General features: G+C 34.3%; 1 protein-coding gene and 2 non-coding genes across 3 annotated transcripts in view; all 3 read left to right on the plus strand.

Annotated features, from left to right (window-relative positions):
- LOC147070772 (uncharacterized) overlaps positions 1–16,062 on the plus strand; it is a 387,074-nt gene that overhangs the window by 685 nt on the left and 370,327 nt on the right. Inside the window, exons 2-3 of the mRNA XM_085949245.1 lie at positions 1,212–1,389; positions 6,354–6,381. Coding sequence (XP_085805371.1) covers positions 1,212–1,389; positions 6,354–6,381 — 206 coding nt within the window. The remainder of the gene's footprint in view (positions 1–1,211; positions 1,390–6,353; positions 6,382–16,062) is intronic.
- On the plus strand, positions 6,244–6,316 carry TRNAF-GAA (transfer RNA phenylalanine (anticodon GAA)). Its single transcript has one exon. It is a non-coding gene; the product is annotated as a tRNA-Phe (tRNA).
- On the plus strand, positions 15,402–15,473 carry TRNAT-CGU (transfer RNA threonine (anticodon CGU)). The gene has a single exon. It is a non-coding gene; the product is annotated as a tRNA-Thr (tRNA).

The following is a 16,062-nucleotide window of genomic DNA, read 5'->3' on the forward strand; positions in this document are numbered from 1 at the left end:
GGGTACTAACCCACCATCACAACATCTTGTGGATTTTTTAAATTTTAAATCCACGGCCCTAAACGATTGAAAAACCATGCAATTTACTTAAACCATAAATTACATTGAATATAATTAATTAATATTGGCAATATTCTTCTTTTTTCTTTTGACCATGTCCAATCCTAATTGGATCATATTGGAGTGGAGGTTTGTATTAACAGGTTTTTATGTTTTTACAAGAGATGGATGTTAGCCATTTGCTCAACCAATTAGGTCCGTACTCTGACTCCAAACACAACTTGCAAAACAATATTTGCCAGACCCAGGATTTGATCTTGGGACCCAGGACATTATACGCCGATGCATAAGCCAATCGATATAGATATAATAGAAAATATCGTAATCTGACAATATCCAAGATAACTTGTGTCGTTTATCAGATGTTTTATTAAAAAAATGTGTATAATATTAGCTGACTATCTTGTTTTTAAAACAAATTAAACACCAAATTATTATGTTGCGACTACATGACAGACATTATCTAGTACGAGTACAAAACAAAAAAATATTTGAATTTATAATTTATGTATCTTTCATAGAGCAGACTAAGTAAGCATGCTATGAGCTTTATTTTCACCCTAGTCATATGCCAACTACCCACACACGTTCTTGCTCGATGGTTTTACGCTCATTCGAACATGTCTCAGCATGTGTACCATCTCGTTTGATGCTTTTTTATTCAATATCAAGCAAACGGCTCGATGCGAAAAAGATTCAAGGGCCATAATTCTTGCTTGATGCTCGACAGAAATTCGCTTGAGCATGACTCAACGGGTGCGCTTTGACTGAGCGTCTTGTGTCGAGTTGCTCGAGCGTGTGGACACAACGATGAGCATGCTTCCAAGTCAACATGTTCGATTTAGCGAAACCGTCGAGCAAGAGCGTGCGTGGGTATTTAGCTATAGATGTTGTGGGATATTAGAAGACTTGGAGCCAAGTTTTGGAGAAAGCTAACCATGTTTGTAACTATGATATGGGGGTCGCAATCCTCAGTTATCATTAACTCCAAGTTGTACTGAGAACTTCTTCAAAGCATATACATACAATGTAGACAAAATACATGTCGTAAAAGCTAATTAATATATTTTTTGTGGTAAAAAACCATGAGTTAGTGCCTAGCACGAAGATTAGGTTAACACCATTGAAACAATTTGTTTATTTTGTTGCAGGAGGAAATCAAGTCATACAAGGCACATTTAACGAATTTCAAACCAGCCAGTGATGTTTCGTGTAGTGTTAATAATTTATATAATAGTCATAAATATAGTGCTAAAACATGGAGTGAACACACAGAAACCATAAACCGTAGTGAAGTGCATCCAAACACTCTAACAGAGAAAGATGATGGTAACTTTTACATACCTACCTAATGCATGGCTTAATTTATTTTACTAACATTTTTAATATAAATGTTACCACTAAACCGTGTAGAATAGACCTGGGCAAACTACGGCTCTCCAAATATTTATATGGGGTCCGCGAGCTTTAATTGTATTTCTGAAAAAAGTTTGCTTTTTTCGACATTTTAACGTTAAAAATAAAATTTATTGAAGAATTTGTTAATTTGTTAATTGTATTGTTTTAGTATCTCTGGCTTTTGTTCAAACTAAAATAGAATTTGAATCTAAATTATCAATCTGCAGTGTGATACTGATTTAAGGGAATTGCACCGTCGAGAAGAAATGAAGCGTCTAGTTTCAAAAGCCCTTAAAACGATTTTTAGTTTTGAGAAAAATGAGAGAAAATCATATCTATTAAATCTGTGAACTTTATGTATTTATTTTTTAATTCGTTACATTCTAAAGAGTATTTTGGCTTTCCATTTTAGGGGTATTTGAAAAACACACCCAACCATTTTAGCAGGTTTTGAAATTTACCCTAATTTTTGATCATACGTACTGACGGTTTTTGTTATTTTTTAAAGTTCAATCTTTGGCCATCATATAGGTAACAAAAATATCCATCTAAATACATATCTAACTCAAAAATTTTCAAAAACCGTTTTAGGGGCTTTTGAAAGTAGGCGCTTCAAATCTGCAAATTTTACAGCACTCTTAATTCGGACAAATTCGAACAACTTAAGGATTCTGCTCGAAAAATGTTGGTTATTTTTCGATCAACCTGCATAATTATGTGAACTAACATTTTCAATTATGAATATCAATAAAGTTTTTGTCAAATTTAGAAATTAACCTCATTTGCATCATTTTTATACAATCAATTGCAATGTTTTATTTGCTTGTTTTATATAACAGGCATGTCCATCATGTAAATCGGTCAGCGGGATGGATTTTAATCGATCACATGTTAGGTCCATAGGAATTGAGTCATTAAAATATAAATCACTTAAACACTCACTTGTTATAATTATAATAATTTCATTGAGATTTTTAATAGGAATCATTGACCATCCCTATTTTTATTTTCTTAACCAGCTTAGATGAAAGTCGTTTACAAATTAACCATAAGGAAGCTCGCATGATCTCGTCGTATCGCTTGATTCCTATTGCATCTTCTTCTTTCGTGCCCATATCCGCCCCTTAACTGGAGCATATGGACACCACGCGGCGCCTCCAAGAATCCCTGTCGCTCGCCAGTCTTCTTGCTTCGTTCCAGGTCAAACCAGCATCCCGTAGCTCCGCCGTATACACTCTGTAGATTGTATTTAGCGGCCTTCCAGGACGCCGGAATCCGGTCGGCTTGAAGAACAGGCAAGCCAGGTTAAAGTTCTCTTCTGGCATCCGCAGCACGTGGCCGAGCCAGGTCCAACGTCGCCTCTTCACTTTCAGCGTGATGAGAGGCTGCTTGGTACGTTCTCTTATCTCCTCGTTGCTCCTAAAGTCATACCACCGCACACCCAGTATTCGTCGCAAACATCTGTTTTCGAAGCTCAGTATACGGTTGCTCTGAGCCTTCGTAAGGTGCCATGATTCGCTACCGTAAAGCAGCACCGTCAGAATGCAAGCGTCGAATAGGCGGCATTTGGTTTTGACCGAGTACAATCGTGAGTCCCAGACATTTCGCATCGAGTTGAATGTTGCTCCAGCCATTCCCATTCGGATAGCGAGCTCTTTCTGCAAAATGCCATCTCCCGTGATGTGTACCCCCAGGTACTTGAAGCTGTCGACGCTCTCGATGCTCTGTCCATCGCTAATCAGAGGGAAATCTGGATCAGGACAGGTGCTATTGCACAAGACGTTGGTTTCATAGCCTACTGCAGGAGTGAGAGAAAGAGAAAAAATGAATCCTCACCAGTGACGTCCCATGGGGGTAGGCAGATTTAGCGTCGCTTGGGGGCGAGAGTTACTCGAAGGGCGGCAAATCGAGGAGAATCATTTGGAATATATATAGAAATAGCTATCAAAACTTAGTAGGTACATAATAACGAAAAAATCTTTCCTTTAAAAAATCAGCTCACTGGTTTTATCGGGTTAGCGATATCTAGTTCACTTCCGTTGCCCTACGACGTCCTTGGTGACCAGAGACGACACGTGCAGATTTGCGAATAATTACAGTTTGATATTTTGTTAGTAATATATCTATACTACACATTTCTTAGATATTGGACTGATGAAAGGATGATAAAAATACTGTCTAAAAAATTAGGCGGCGTTTTGGCGCTGCCTAGCGGCGGCATTTTATCTAGGGACATCACTGATCCTCACGCCTTAAACTTTAGCATATTTTCCCTCGTGTCTGGAAATTTGTACGTGTGCAGTTCACCGTATCACACTTCACCGTGAAATGTTATATCAGAAATATATATCGTCGTATATTGAAGACCATCCAATCTCTTTGGGTTGTATAGTTCTGAGATAAAATTCATGTCTAAATAAAACACGGTTCTTGTCGGCTTACAGGAAGTCAGCGGCAAACAAATTTTGAAAATAGCTCATATACTGAATTATTTGTTATATTAGGTTAGGTTTTCATTCTTGAATAATTCAAATAATGATAGCGTACTTTTTTCGTTCTTTGGTACCTACTGGGTTGATGACACTCCTACTTGAAGTTGGACATGCCTGTTATAATAGATAATTGGAGACATACATAGATCTAAGTCTAACCTCAAAAACCTCTAACCATCGGGGATTTATTTTAAGAAACGCAATAATTATTAATTACAATTCTCGGGCGAATGAATATTATTATTATTATTCCCTTCAAACATAACAATATGTATGCGACGTAACCTGAAGCCAGTGGAACGAATACAGGGCTGTCAAAATAATATCAATCTAATTTTACGTTTTAAAAAGTTACAAATTTAAAGTTAAAAATAGCTTACTGAACAGATGGAATAATTACATAATTCTAAGCGTCAAACGGCATACAACATTTATCTAAAATAATTATGAAAAGACTGGCTGATTATGTTATGTTATTTTTGTATTGTTCTTATTTTTTTGCTTATCAAAATATTTCACATATTATCTGATGATGTGTATTTTGGATATATCGTAATATGTATCTTGTCTCATTAAAATTGATATTAAGTTGATATAACATAGGAAAATCTGTAAATCATTAAAATGTTAATTTTGTTATAGTTTTTAATTAAACCTGTACAATTACATATTAGATTTAAACACTGTTGTACTATGTAACTTTTATAATATCAGATATCCTTACGTGAGATGGGCAAGATAAAAAATAAAACTGTAGGATGTCTGCAAAAGATTAAACAAAACCCATCTCATTAGATACCCGAATGGTAAGCAACTGTATCTATATATTATATTTTTCCGCCAAATTGCACACAATTAAAAACACATCATAAAAATAAGTAATTAGTCTTCGACAGCCCTGGTCGGTAACTTTGCTATCTTCTCAGCTTTGAATAAAAAAATGTGTGGGTGTCTCTACGTTAATAATATTTTTTTATATAAATTATTTCTTGCAGTGGCTTTACTTACCAACAATAATTATTGTACCTACCTATTTTTATAAAAGTAAAATTGCGGTTCTTGTTTGTAAAAGTGTCAGACTAAATTAATTAAACTAATCGGGTAAGTAATAAAAAGTCATTAATTGAGTTAGCAGTAGTAACCAAGTAAATGGTAGAATTCCATTTTAAAAGAAATGAAAATATAATTAATTATATTTTCATTTCTTTTAATAAAAAGTCACTTTCTTTTTATAATAAACAGACATCACTATATTACACTTTTTTTTAAATATGCATTAGAATTAAACAATGTGTACCTATTTTTTTAATAATTATGTAATAGGTCTTACACATTCAAAATAAATACTATTCAATAATAATGTTTTTTGGATAGCACATGAAATAAAAATGTAGGTAGATATGTATTTCAACATCCTTCGTATGTTTAGCTCTCGGACAATTTCTGGTTAAAACGTTATTAATATATTATTAAGTTTATATCGTGGCTATCCATCATATTGGTTACAATATTTCCCACCAAACAGATGATTAACAAATTGAATTTAGTAACATTTACGTATATTAGAAGATATCATTTTTTGGTCACCCCATATTTTATTCACGTTGACAGTGTTATGTTATGAGAGATCATTATTTACTTTAGACCAAAGCATTGTCGGCGACCTGACCTTTGAATATTACCAGTAGAGCAACAATTCCGGACCACATGTAAAAAAACCATATTTTCAATTCTCAAGGGCAATTCTGTAGAGCGTCCCCTTAATTTATTTAATAAATTATATACATCAAAATTATTGATGAAATTTAATAATATTCTGGATAAATAATAATTAATTTAAATATTAGTACAGCTTCTCACCATAATAATATAAACAAAACTTTCGGTATGGATGTTCAGATGTCACTGTATTGTCTGCATTCTCTATTTTCTTATAGTTACCATATAAATTATTTTCGACGTTATACTGCGGAAATTCAAAAATATATTGTATTTATTTCGATGTTTTTTTATGTTTCGTCCGACGTTTGTAGTTTAGGTACATCAATGTAAATCACTAAAATTAATTTTAACTTATAAAATTCATCTATTTGAAGACCCGTCGTGGAGTTATTTTAAAATGTAGGCAACCAGTAAATCAACTTTGTCACGATTTTAAATTTTAGTAAATTATTTCATAATATTTCGATTAGTTAGTAGATTCCACTATCTGACAAAAAGATTGTCCTTTTGAAGTGTCATTAATAAATATTTAATAAACTTTTATAAAGTTATAATTTCATAATAGGTATGAGCCGAAATAGCTCAGTTGGGAGAGCGTTAGACTGAAGATCTAAAGGTCCCTGGTTCGATCCCTGGTTTCGGCAGCCATCTTTTTTACATTTTTTTTAAATTTTATTTCAGAATCTTCTACTTCTTCAGAATTTTACTGGTGAGTGAATTTTTTTTAATAATGGAAGGCCTGAGTGAAAAGCGTTTGGGGAGCTTGCGGCTACATGTCAATCACGCGGTAAAGTGGTAAATGAATGTAGGTACAGACATATAAACTTATGAGCCACAGTCGAAAACTGCCCAATCAAGACTCGCAACTATACAGAATCTGACATTTGAATGACGTTTTCAAAATGGCGCCCATATGATAGTCCGTAGTTCCATTTATGACTAGGGCCCGGATTTGTATGCAACAAAAAACATGGTTATATGCATGCACTTAAAATCAATAAAATATGCACTAAAACCGAAGAAATATGCAGTTAAAAATTGTCATTTTTTGTGGGAAAAAATTGTAAATACCCACTTTACCCAATATTACTGACAAAAACTAGTTTATAATTTTTCAACATACCTAATACGATATCAGAACAAATAACACAAACAAAGAATATAAAGTTAATCAATTACAATTTTCAAAATAGTTTTTTCACAAGTAACTACAAATAATTGAATAATAAATGCAATGTAAACCAAACATAACTTAAAAAACGGCACACTTAACTATTCCTAAATACTATTTTCTGTTTTTTGCCAGAAAAGTTCTTTAAATAAGTTTGTAGGACTGTATTGAACCGGTGAAATAATTCATCTTGCACCCATGGCCCCCCACAAGAGGGGGGCTGACAGGGCTCTAGCCTGGGGGCCGGCGTGGCGGATCGAGCTGATAAGTGAGATAAACACATTATAAATTTTCTCTAATGGGAAAAAGTCGCCTGCGGCGCTATTTTACTTTAAGAGTATTAACATTTAAAAACATCTCGTTATGTAATTTTTGATTATTGTGTGTTGATAGGTATTCGATTACTCCATAATTCAAGTGGATTTTTTCAACAATACAAATAAATCGCTAAAACAGTACACAGAATACCCTTAATTTCGCCTTTAACCCTGGCGATGAGAAGGCGGGCCTCCAAAATATCCTGGCCTGGGGGCCCGGTTCAGGATGTGGAGGGCATGAGCACCTCAGTCGATACTTGTTTTAAGGTAAGTAAGTACTACCGCTAAATGATATATAATATAGAGTGTATACGGCAGAGCTACGGGATGCTAACGCAAGAAGACTGGCGAGCGACAGGAATTCTTGGAGGCGACGTGTGGTGTCCATATTCTTCAGGACATGGCCGAAGAAGAAGTACTTATCATTCTGGTAACAGGGATTTTTTTCCTTCGCCTCGAATTCGAACACTCATCGTAATTATTGTACCTGTAAAATTCTTCTACTTTTTCCAGTTACCGTGAAAATTCTCTCCTTCCAATTCTCACTTACTGTTCCTAGCAAATCCAGAGCATAGATTGATATGATAGACAACGAGGTAACTCGCATTCACAGGTGGTTATTGAATGCTTTTGGCTTAAGAGGACGCTCTACAGAATCGGCCTTGAGAATTGAAAATATGATTTTTTACATGTGGTCCATAATAACTGGTCTACTAGTTAATATAAAAAGGTTGCCGCCAATGTTTGTCTCAATAAACTCCCTACAAGTGAAGCTTGTGAAGTGAAGCTATGGGGTGACCAAAAAATAGTACTTTCTAATAAAATTTATTTTCTAATAAATTTACTAATAACATTTAATGTTACTAAATTCAATATGTTTATCAGTTCTTTGGTGGGAAGTATTGCAACTGATATGATGGATATGATAACTTTTTTGATTATGTGTTGGCCACGATATAAACTTAATAATATATTAATAACTTTTTAACCTGAAATTGTCCGACAACTAAACATACGAAGGATGTTGACATACATATCAACCTACATTTTTATTTCATGTGCTATCCAAAAAACATTACTAATGAATAGTGCTTATTTGTAATGTTTAGGACCTACATATTAAAAATAATAGGTATTGTTTAATTCTAATGCATATTTTTTAAAACGTAGAATTTACTGTCTGCCTATAAAAAGAAAGTGACTTTTTATTGCCTGCGCAACTTCACTTTTATACTAGTGAAACAAGTGGTAGGTAAAGCCAATGGGCGAAATGATATATTATATTAAGAGTGCCTAAAAATAATTATTAACATACAGTCACTAGACACATTATTTTTTTATTAATCCATCGGACTGGCGGGCATATAAAAAATGACTATAAAAAATGACTGTCGCTATAAAAAGTGTCTGACAGGGCTGCCGACGCAATTAATTATATTGTACTTTTTAAATTTAATTTATAATATATTTTATTTAAGTTTTGTGCATCTAATGCCGGGTCCACACTGGCGCAAAACAATGTCGCGCGACAACCTCGATAAATTTTACGATAATTATCATAATGGCTTAAAAAATTTTACGATAATTATCATACTTATCGTAAAATTTAACGAGGTTGCCGGCAACATGTTGCCAATTTGGACCCGGCATAATATCCACTGTGGTTCACGTAGTGGCATGTACCTGTTTTTCTGGGGTCAACTAATTCAAAAAGTAAACACCCATAATAGAATTTTTCCAGTTTTGGTTGCATTATATTCCAACTCATTTCCGATATTATTAATGGAAATTTCTCGGTGTACATAGTAAACAAACCTACGAATAAAAAAAGACAGTAAGGAACACAGTGATTCATCGCAGTAAAAACTGGCAACCAAAATGGATTATATAATATATTCCATCGTATTATTTTCTCGAAATCATAAAGATACTATAATAGTATTTGAGTATCAACCTATGTTCAATTTGAATTGGGTTATAATAATAATATACCCGTAGATATATCAATAGTATGTTTGCCACGATATCCACCCAAGTTATCAGTATGTACTTGCACAGGTTTGATTAAAAACTATGATGAAATTAACATTTTACAAATATTATATTATTTTGACAGCCCTGTTTTCTGATCAGCGGACACGTGCAGGTGGTGTTTATCAAATAATAATGTAAGATTGTCCACAATAATAATAATGTAGAAGGTCGACAATAGTAATAATACTAATAATAATGTTTTTTTTTTAAATAAAATCTCCGATGATTAGTGATTTTTGCCAAAAGATCGATTTAAATTAACGTGCGTACGACGCCGAGGTCGATTTCATACTAAATTATATTTGAATACGGAGCTCTTCAGCCGCCCCTTAAGAGGACGTTCTACAGAAATGGCCTTGAGAATTGAAAATATGATTTTTTAACATGTGGTCCATAATATCTGGTCTACTAGTTAATATAAAAAGGTCGTGTCAAAGTTGTTTGTGTTAATAAATTTGCTCTGTGACTGATCCGACTCATATTTCACATTTATTTCATCAGGGCTGTCGAAAACATAAATCATAATATATATTTATAATTTTAAATTTTTATTTATAATATATATTATTTAAGTTTTGTGCATCTAATGCCGGGTCCACACTGGCAACAAGTTAATTTGCTGGCAACCTCGTTAGATTTTACGATAATTATTGTAAAATTTCTTAAGCAATTATGGTAAGTATCGTAAAATTTAATGAGGTTGCCAGCAACTTGTTGCCAGTGTGGAAATGGCTTAATATCCACTGTGGTTCACGTAGTGGCATGGACCTGGGGTTAGCTAATTCAGGAAGTCAACACCCATGATAGAATTTTTTCCAGTTTTGGTTGCATTATATTCCAAAACTCTTCTGTAAAAATCGTTTCCGAGTTTATAAATGGAAATTTCTCGGTGTACATAGTAAACAAACCTACGAATAAAAAAAGACAAAAAGGAACATACTGATTCATCGCAGTAAAATCTGGTAATCAAATTCGCCATTTTGAAAAGCGACGATTTTGCGTAAACAAATATCACGTGGTCTGTACGTGTGCGGCAAACTTCGAATGTGTTTGTAATTTTGTGCAAAGTGCGAATGTAATGTTTTCAAATAATTGATATGGATTAATTATACCATCGTATTATTTTCTCGAAATCATAAACATACTATAATAGTATTTGAGTATCAACCTATGTTCAATTTGAATTGGGTTATAATAATAATATACCCGTATATATATCAATAGTATGTTTGCTACAAAATCCACCCAAGTTATCAGTACGTGCTTGCACAGGTTTGATTAAAAACCATGATGAAATTAACATTTAAAAAATATGAATGCTTAATATTATTTTGACAGCCCTGTTTTCTGATCGGCTTCATGTCGCAGGTGTTCATAAAATAATAATAATTCTCCGCGCGGCAGAAATTATCAGTAATAATAATAATATTTCTTGAAATAAAATCTCCGATGATTAGTGATTTTTGCGAAAAGATCGATTTAAATTGACGTAGTTACGACGCCGAGGTCCTTTTTATACTAAATTATATTTGAACGGCGGGCTCTTCAGCGGGCCCTTAATGGTCATAATTATTATTGAGATCGTAATGATGTGATTACAATATGATGAACGCCGCGTAGGTACTGTCACATGCTGTCACAGTAAGCTGCCGCTACGAGAAGAACGTGTGTAATGTCGTTTTTCTTGGTGCTTAAAACGGTATCAGACTGATGCTCCCATCCCGTAGCACAGTTTGAACCTTTAAAACGAACATTGTCAGTTGGCAAAATCTGCCGAAATCACCAGAACAACAATGAGGTCACCTCACGTTGTACTGCACGGTATCGTGAGTGACTCAATGAACGTTTTTTTATGATTTTCTACATGCCTACACATTTTCGACTCAGCAAAATCGCGTGTTTTTTGTTTTTAGTGGTTGTATGTATTTTCTATAAGAATGTTGTCTATTTATTATCTATGGTCTGCAGGTTGGGTTCTGTTCAAAATATTATTTATGGATGCTATTTCGCAAGTAATTTTAACGTACGCACACTCAGAAACTGTTAAAGTTAATTGAAGTTAGCATGAATAATGAATAATAATTCAAAATACGAATACATTAGATTTGGCACTCTCCATCATTGAATTTATAGAGATAGTGATCGTTCAAAATATTCTGCGGAATGACGAAACCATAGAGTAAATTAAATTTAGTCGCCGTGACAGCATGACAGTACGCGACGTGCATCATAATGTATTTGAACATGTGTCCGTCTTTGTCGCTGGCGCCGTCTTGTCTTTTAGATAAACCGCATCAGAATATTAAACCAAACATTGGATGCCCCAGATAGTTGCATCAATTTATGAGTGCCTAGGGTCGTAGAATGTCGAGAAGAGTGGGGCCAACCAGTTCATAGACTTTTCGACAGCCAAATCATCCAGTCACGATCCTCAGTCACGAGGTCCCGATGAAAAAGCAGAAGAACTTTCTATCCTGGTTCGGACCTGTGTGTGCGTCTGAGAGGAAGAGTATCGTCAAGCATATCAGATTGGTCACGACCGAGAAGAAGATGAGAGGAAAGTGCAATCAAAAACAAATAAACTTTGGTTCATTCTACAAATTTAATGTATTCCTTTGAATATTAAACAATTTAAGCTTCTAGTCTTTTGTAATTATCTTCATGTTATAATTTTATTCATTTATATATTTTATTTTATTATGATTCTAATAATATACAGCTGCTGCCCTTCGTGTTTTTTTTAAAGGAAAGAAAAAAACCACTTCCGTGAATTTGATTATGCCTAAGCAAAGGTGCTACGGGAATACAAAAAAAAACCGGTTTCATTGAGAATGGGGTCCCGTTTATAAGGATAATAATAATAGTATTTTACATCACATTGCGTTCATCTTGATTTTTTCATAATACTATTTACACACATGCGCTATTCTTGAATAAATTGTAAAATTGTACTATTCATTCATAACAAAGGAAGTTTGATTTCGCTAAGTATTCCGTTTTGAATTTCGAGTTATTCCAGTTCGTATTCGCAAATATAATAAAATAATAATACAATATACATACCTACATTGTCAGTATCGTCACTAGTCAAAATGCCGCCCTTAAAATAACGTCCCCTTTCATTTTTAATTTCGAATTGTCTGTAAATTCATTAGAATTAGATCGTGTTACCAACAAACCACCTTGTACGAAAAAGCAAAGACATGGTTATTAATAATTATAAATAATTACTAGATAAAAATTATATATAAGTACAACCTTTTTAAATTTTCTGTTGAATCATATAAACTTGACTTGACGATCAAAAAAATTTGTACTTGAAAGAAACAATACTGAAATGTCATCTTGACATGTCATATTGATTTCCTTTAGTAATGCACGTATATATTAATGATTTAGTTGCTAGGACCCCAGACCCTAGCAACCAATAATGGTGTCAAAATAACTTTTCATACAAAACAGAATTAACTGAAAATTAATTCAATTCTACTTAAAGATGGCTAAAAGTATTAAAAAATGCATTGGCATCGTGTTCTGATATATTCTAAAAGTTTCAAATGTCTAGCTAGTCGGGAAGTTAGTTAAAAATCTAACCTTTTATAGTAATTCATTCATTTTGGTTCCAACCAGTAAGCAGATATTTTTAATGCAAAGATATTTCTGTTATTACTAAGCTGTTTAAGTATCTATTTCTATATTATACCTAATGATTCTCCTTGATTTGCCGCCCTTCGGGTAATTGCCGCCCCCAAGCGACGCTCAATCTGCCTACCCCCACGGGACGTCACTGGCTGGATATTACATAATATTATAAAACAGTGGCATACCTATTTTGCAGTCTAATACATAATATTATTAATTAATTAAATGATCTTTGCAAAGTGAACATATTATAGGAGTGTGTCTTCATAAAACAGCTGTCCCAATTTCTTCGGCCAATCCATGCTGTCGCCACACTGCAGATGTTGTTTTTATTATTACAATTTTAGGATATCCCTTTGTCCACGAGACCGTCTTACGTCACGATACATCGTCCACCTTTCCTTGTTATTGACCCAACATCTGTCTACCTACCTCAATAATAATATAATGTTACGCATCCACAATGGCGGCCAATAACGTAATAATGCAAATGGCGAACGTAACGCAAACAATAAACAAACTTTTATTATTTTTTAAATGCATGTCAGTAAACTTGAATTCATTTCGTTTTCTTTGTCTATGTCGTTCCTAGGATGTAGTCAGTCACATCCATGGCCCCCACAAGGGTGGGGGCTTTGGGCCCCAGCATGGCGTGAAGTATATTAGTCTATGATGGCGTGGGTTGAATAGTTAAATGAGATAAATATACACCACAAATTTGCTCTAATAGTAAAAAAATTGAAATATAAAAAATCACTAAAAAAACCCTGGATTCCACGGAATACCATCTGGAGAACACGAATGTAGAATTATTAATTACTTACCTAATTTAATAAAACGCTTTTTTTTAGTTGGTAGGTACCTGTTTATTCCAATTTTATTATCGAAACCTGGACCAGTTTCGTCCGCCTCAGAGGACATTTTCTCCGTCTCAGAGGACAGAAGAAAAAAAAACAGGAAAGTACCTATTTACTAAACCAAATTCAAAAGGCGACACAAATAATCTACCAATACAATGCAATATCCGTCCAATATCAAATCCGATTTCAGCTAAATGTTGCGAAAGCCATTCCCAGTCTTTCTTGACAGAATCACCTTGTAATTTTTTAGAGTCCGGTTCGATTTCTATGATATTTAATCTTCAAATTAGATTATCTTTCCCCTAACTTACCATCACTTAAGTGCAATATACCAATATCCGAAGCGATTTGATTGAACAAAGTTATTTTCTCCCAAGTTCTGCACAACAGTGATGCTCCCGATTAAGATTCGGGACACACAAGTCAATACTACCAATCATGGTCTCCACAAGGGGGGGCTGACAGGGCTCTAGCCTGGAGGGCCCGGGCTTAGAGGGGGCCGGCGTGGCAAGGTGACCAGTTAAATGAGAAAAACACTCACCACAAATTTGCTCTAGTAGTAAAAAAAGTCGCCTGCGGAGCTATTTTCCTTAAGGTTGTCAACATTTTAAAATATGTGGCTATGCGATGCAATTTTATGTGGTTTGATCATGGCCCCCACATCCTGAAGCGGGCCCCCCTACCTATCGCTAAGGGTAAGGGACGCGCTGCGGTTTCGTTTTCCAAATGGTGTACGCGGTAAAATTAAGGTGCATTTGTAGCTTTTTTGTATTTTTGTACCCTTGTGGGGGGCATGGGTATGATGATTGATAATTCACGCGTAGAATTTTATTTTATAATTATTTGATGTGTGTTTCCTGACTTACAAAATGGCTTTTTATCCAATATGCCGAAGGGTTCCATATTACTTGGATACCACAAAAGGAGGTCGCGATCAGTGCTTCATAATATTATGTTGAGTGCCGTACTCAATAAATCAACTGGATTTATTTAAAATCGCTAAAAATACACGGAATACTCTTAACCCTGGGTTTCCGTGGAAACCACTTGGGGAACACTACTGTAAAAAATCACACTGCCCTTAACCTTAGCGATAGGTATAGATACTGGCCTTGGGGCTCGCTTCAGGATGTGGGGGCCATGCACCAATAATGGCACAGTATACAGTGAATATATGTACATAGATATATGTATTCCAAACTTTAAATACCTAAGAGAACGTCAGTTGGATGGAGCAACGGATAATATCCATACCTACAGCCTAAAGTAAAGAAGTGTCAAAAAAATCTTATGAACTCTGTCCACTATAAATCCGTACATCAACTGATATAGGGCCCAGACAATGGGAATATATCCACTCTCATTCAAGCTTGCTTTAAGGAATTATAAAGAATATCGTGGTCGGTTGCTCATACTAGGTATTAATTTATTTATACCTGAGTTTACAGCGACTGTACATTGTACCTACGCCTACCTACATAGGTATTGAGCATGCTTCCAATCACTGTCACTATATTTTTTATGTACCTGTCTACCTATGTTTAATCGATTTTCAAACAAATCTGTGACAAACGTAAAATCTATGGTTAGGATCAAAATATGAAATGAATATTATTGATTATTTTTATAAAATATTACTTCCTTATCTGTTGCGCAAAACCTTAATTTTGTTTGATTTTGCGTATTTTTCAGCGTGCAGACATCTGCCTCTTTAGCTCAGTGGTAGAGCACTGGTCTCGTAAACCAGGGGTCGTGAGTTCAATCCTCACAGGAGGCACTCTTTCCTATAATTTTAGTCCTTGCTTATGAATCCAATAATATCCAAGAATTTATAAATTTAAATTAAACGATAACCAAGTACCTACATTTATTTTATTAGGTACATAGTTTGCTTTGTAAATTCACTAGATACCTATTCTATTGATTACTTTACGTCGTTATTTTTCTATCATGGAGCTTGCGATGACTTTTATTTGACTTACAATGACGTACTCTTAGTGAAATTGTTTCAGAGTAGGTATCTATTTCAGACGATAGGTAATGTAAATCTACAAAAAATAACTTTTAGCGTAGTAAGTACATAGGTATTCGTGTTTTATACAATTACAACGAATACAGTTATAGTTACAATTAACTCTGTATTTGTTGTCAATGTGTATTTACCATTGGTGAGTGCGCATAGTGACTGAAGATGCTGAAAGGCGAAACCTGGGTCGCAAAAAACGTCTCAAATGGAATAGTACAAAACTTAAATCCATTAGAATTTAAGGTTTAATTTAAACTAAATTGAAAAGCTATTTTGATGAAGTATAGATACTTATATAAAACAAACATTGATATTACGTATGGCATTTTCTGGTGACAAT

Source organism: Rhyacophila brunnea, unplaced genomic scaffold (genome assembly GCF_057557595.1).
Source record: "Rhyacophila brunnea isolate RB1 unplaced genomic scaffold, BYU_Rbru_1.0 scaffold_21, whole genome shotgun sequence".
In the NCBI taxonomy this organism is placed as follows: domain Eukaryota; kingdom Metazoa; phylum Arthropoda; class Insecta; order Trichoptera; family Rhyacophilidae; genus Rhyacophila; species Rhyacophila brunnea.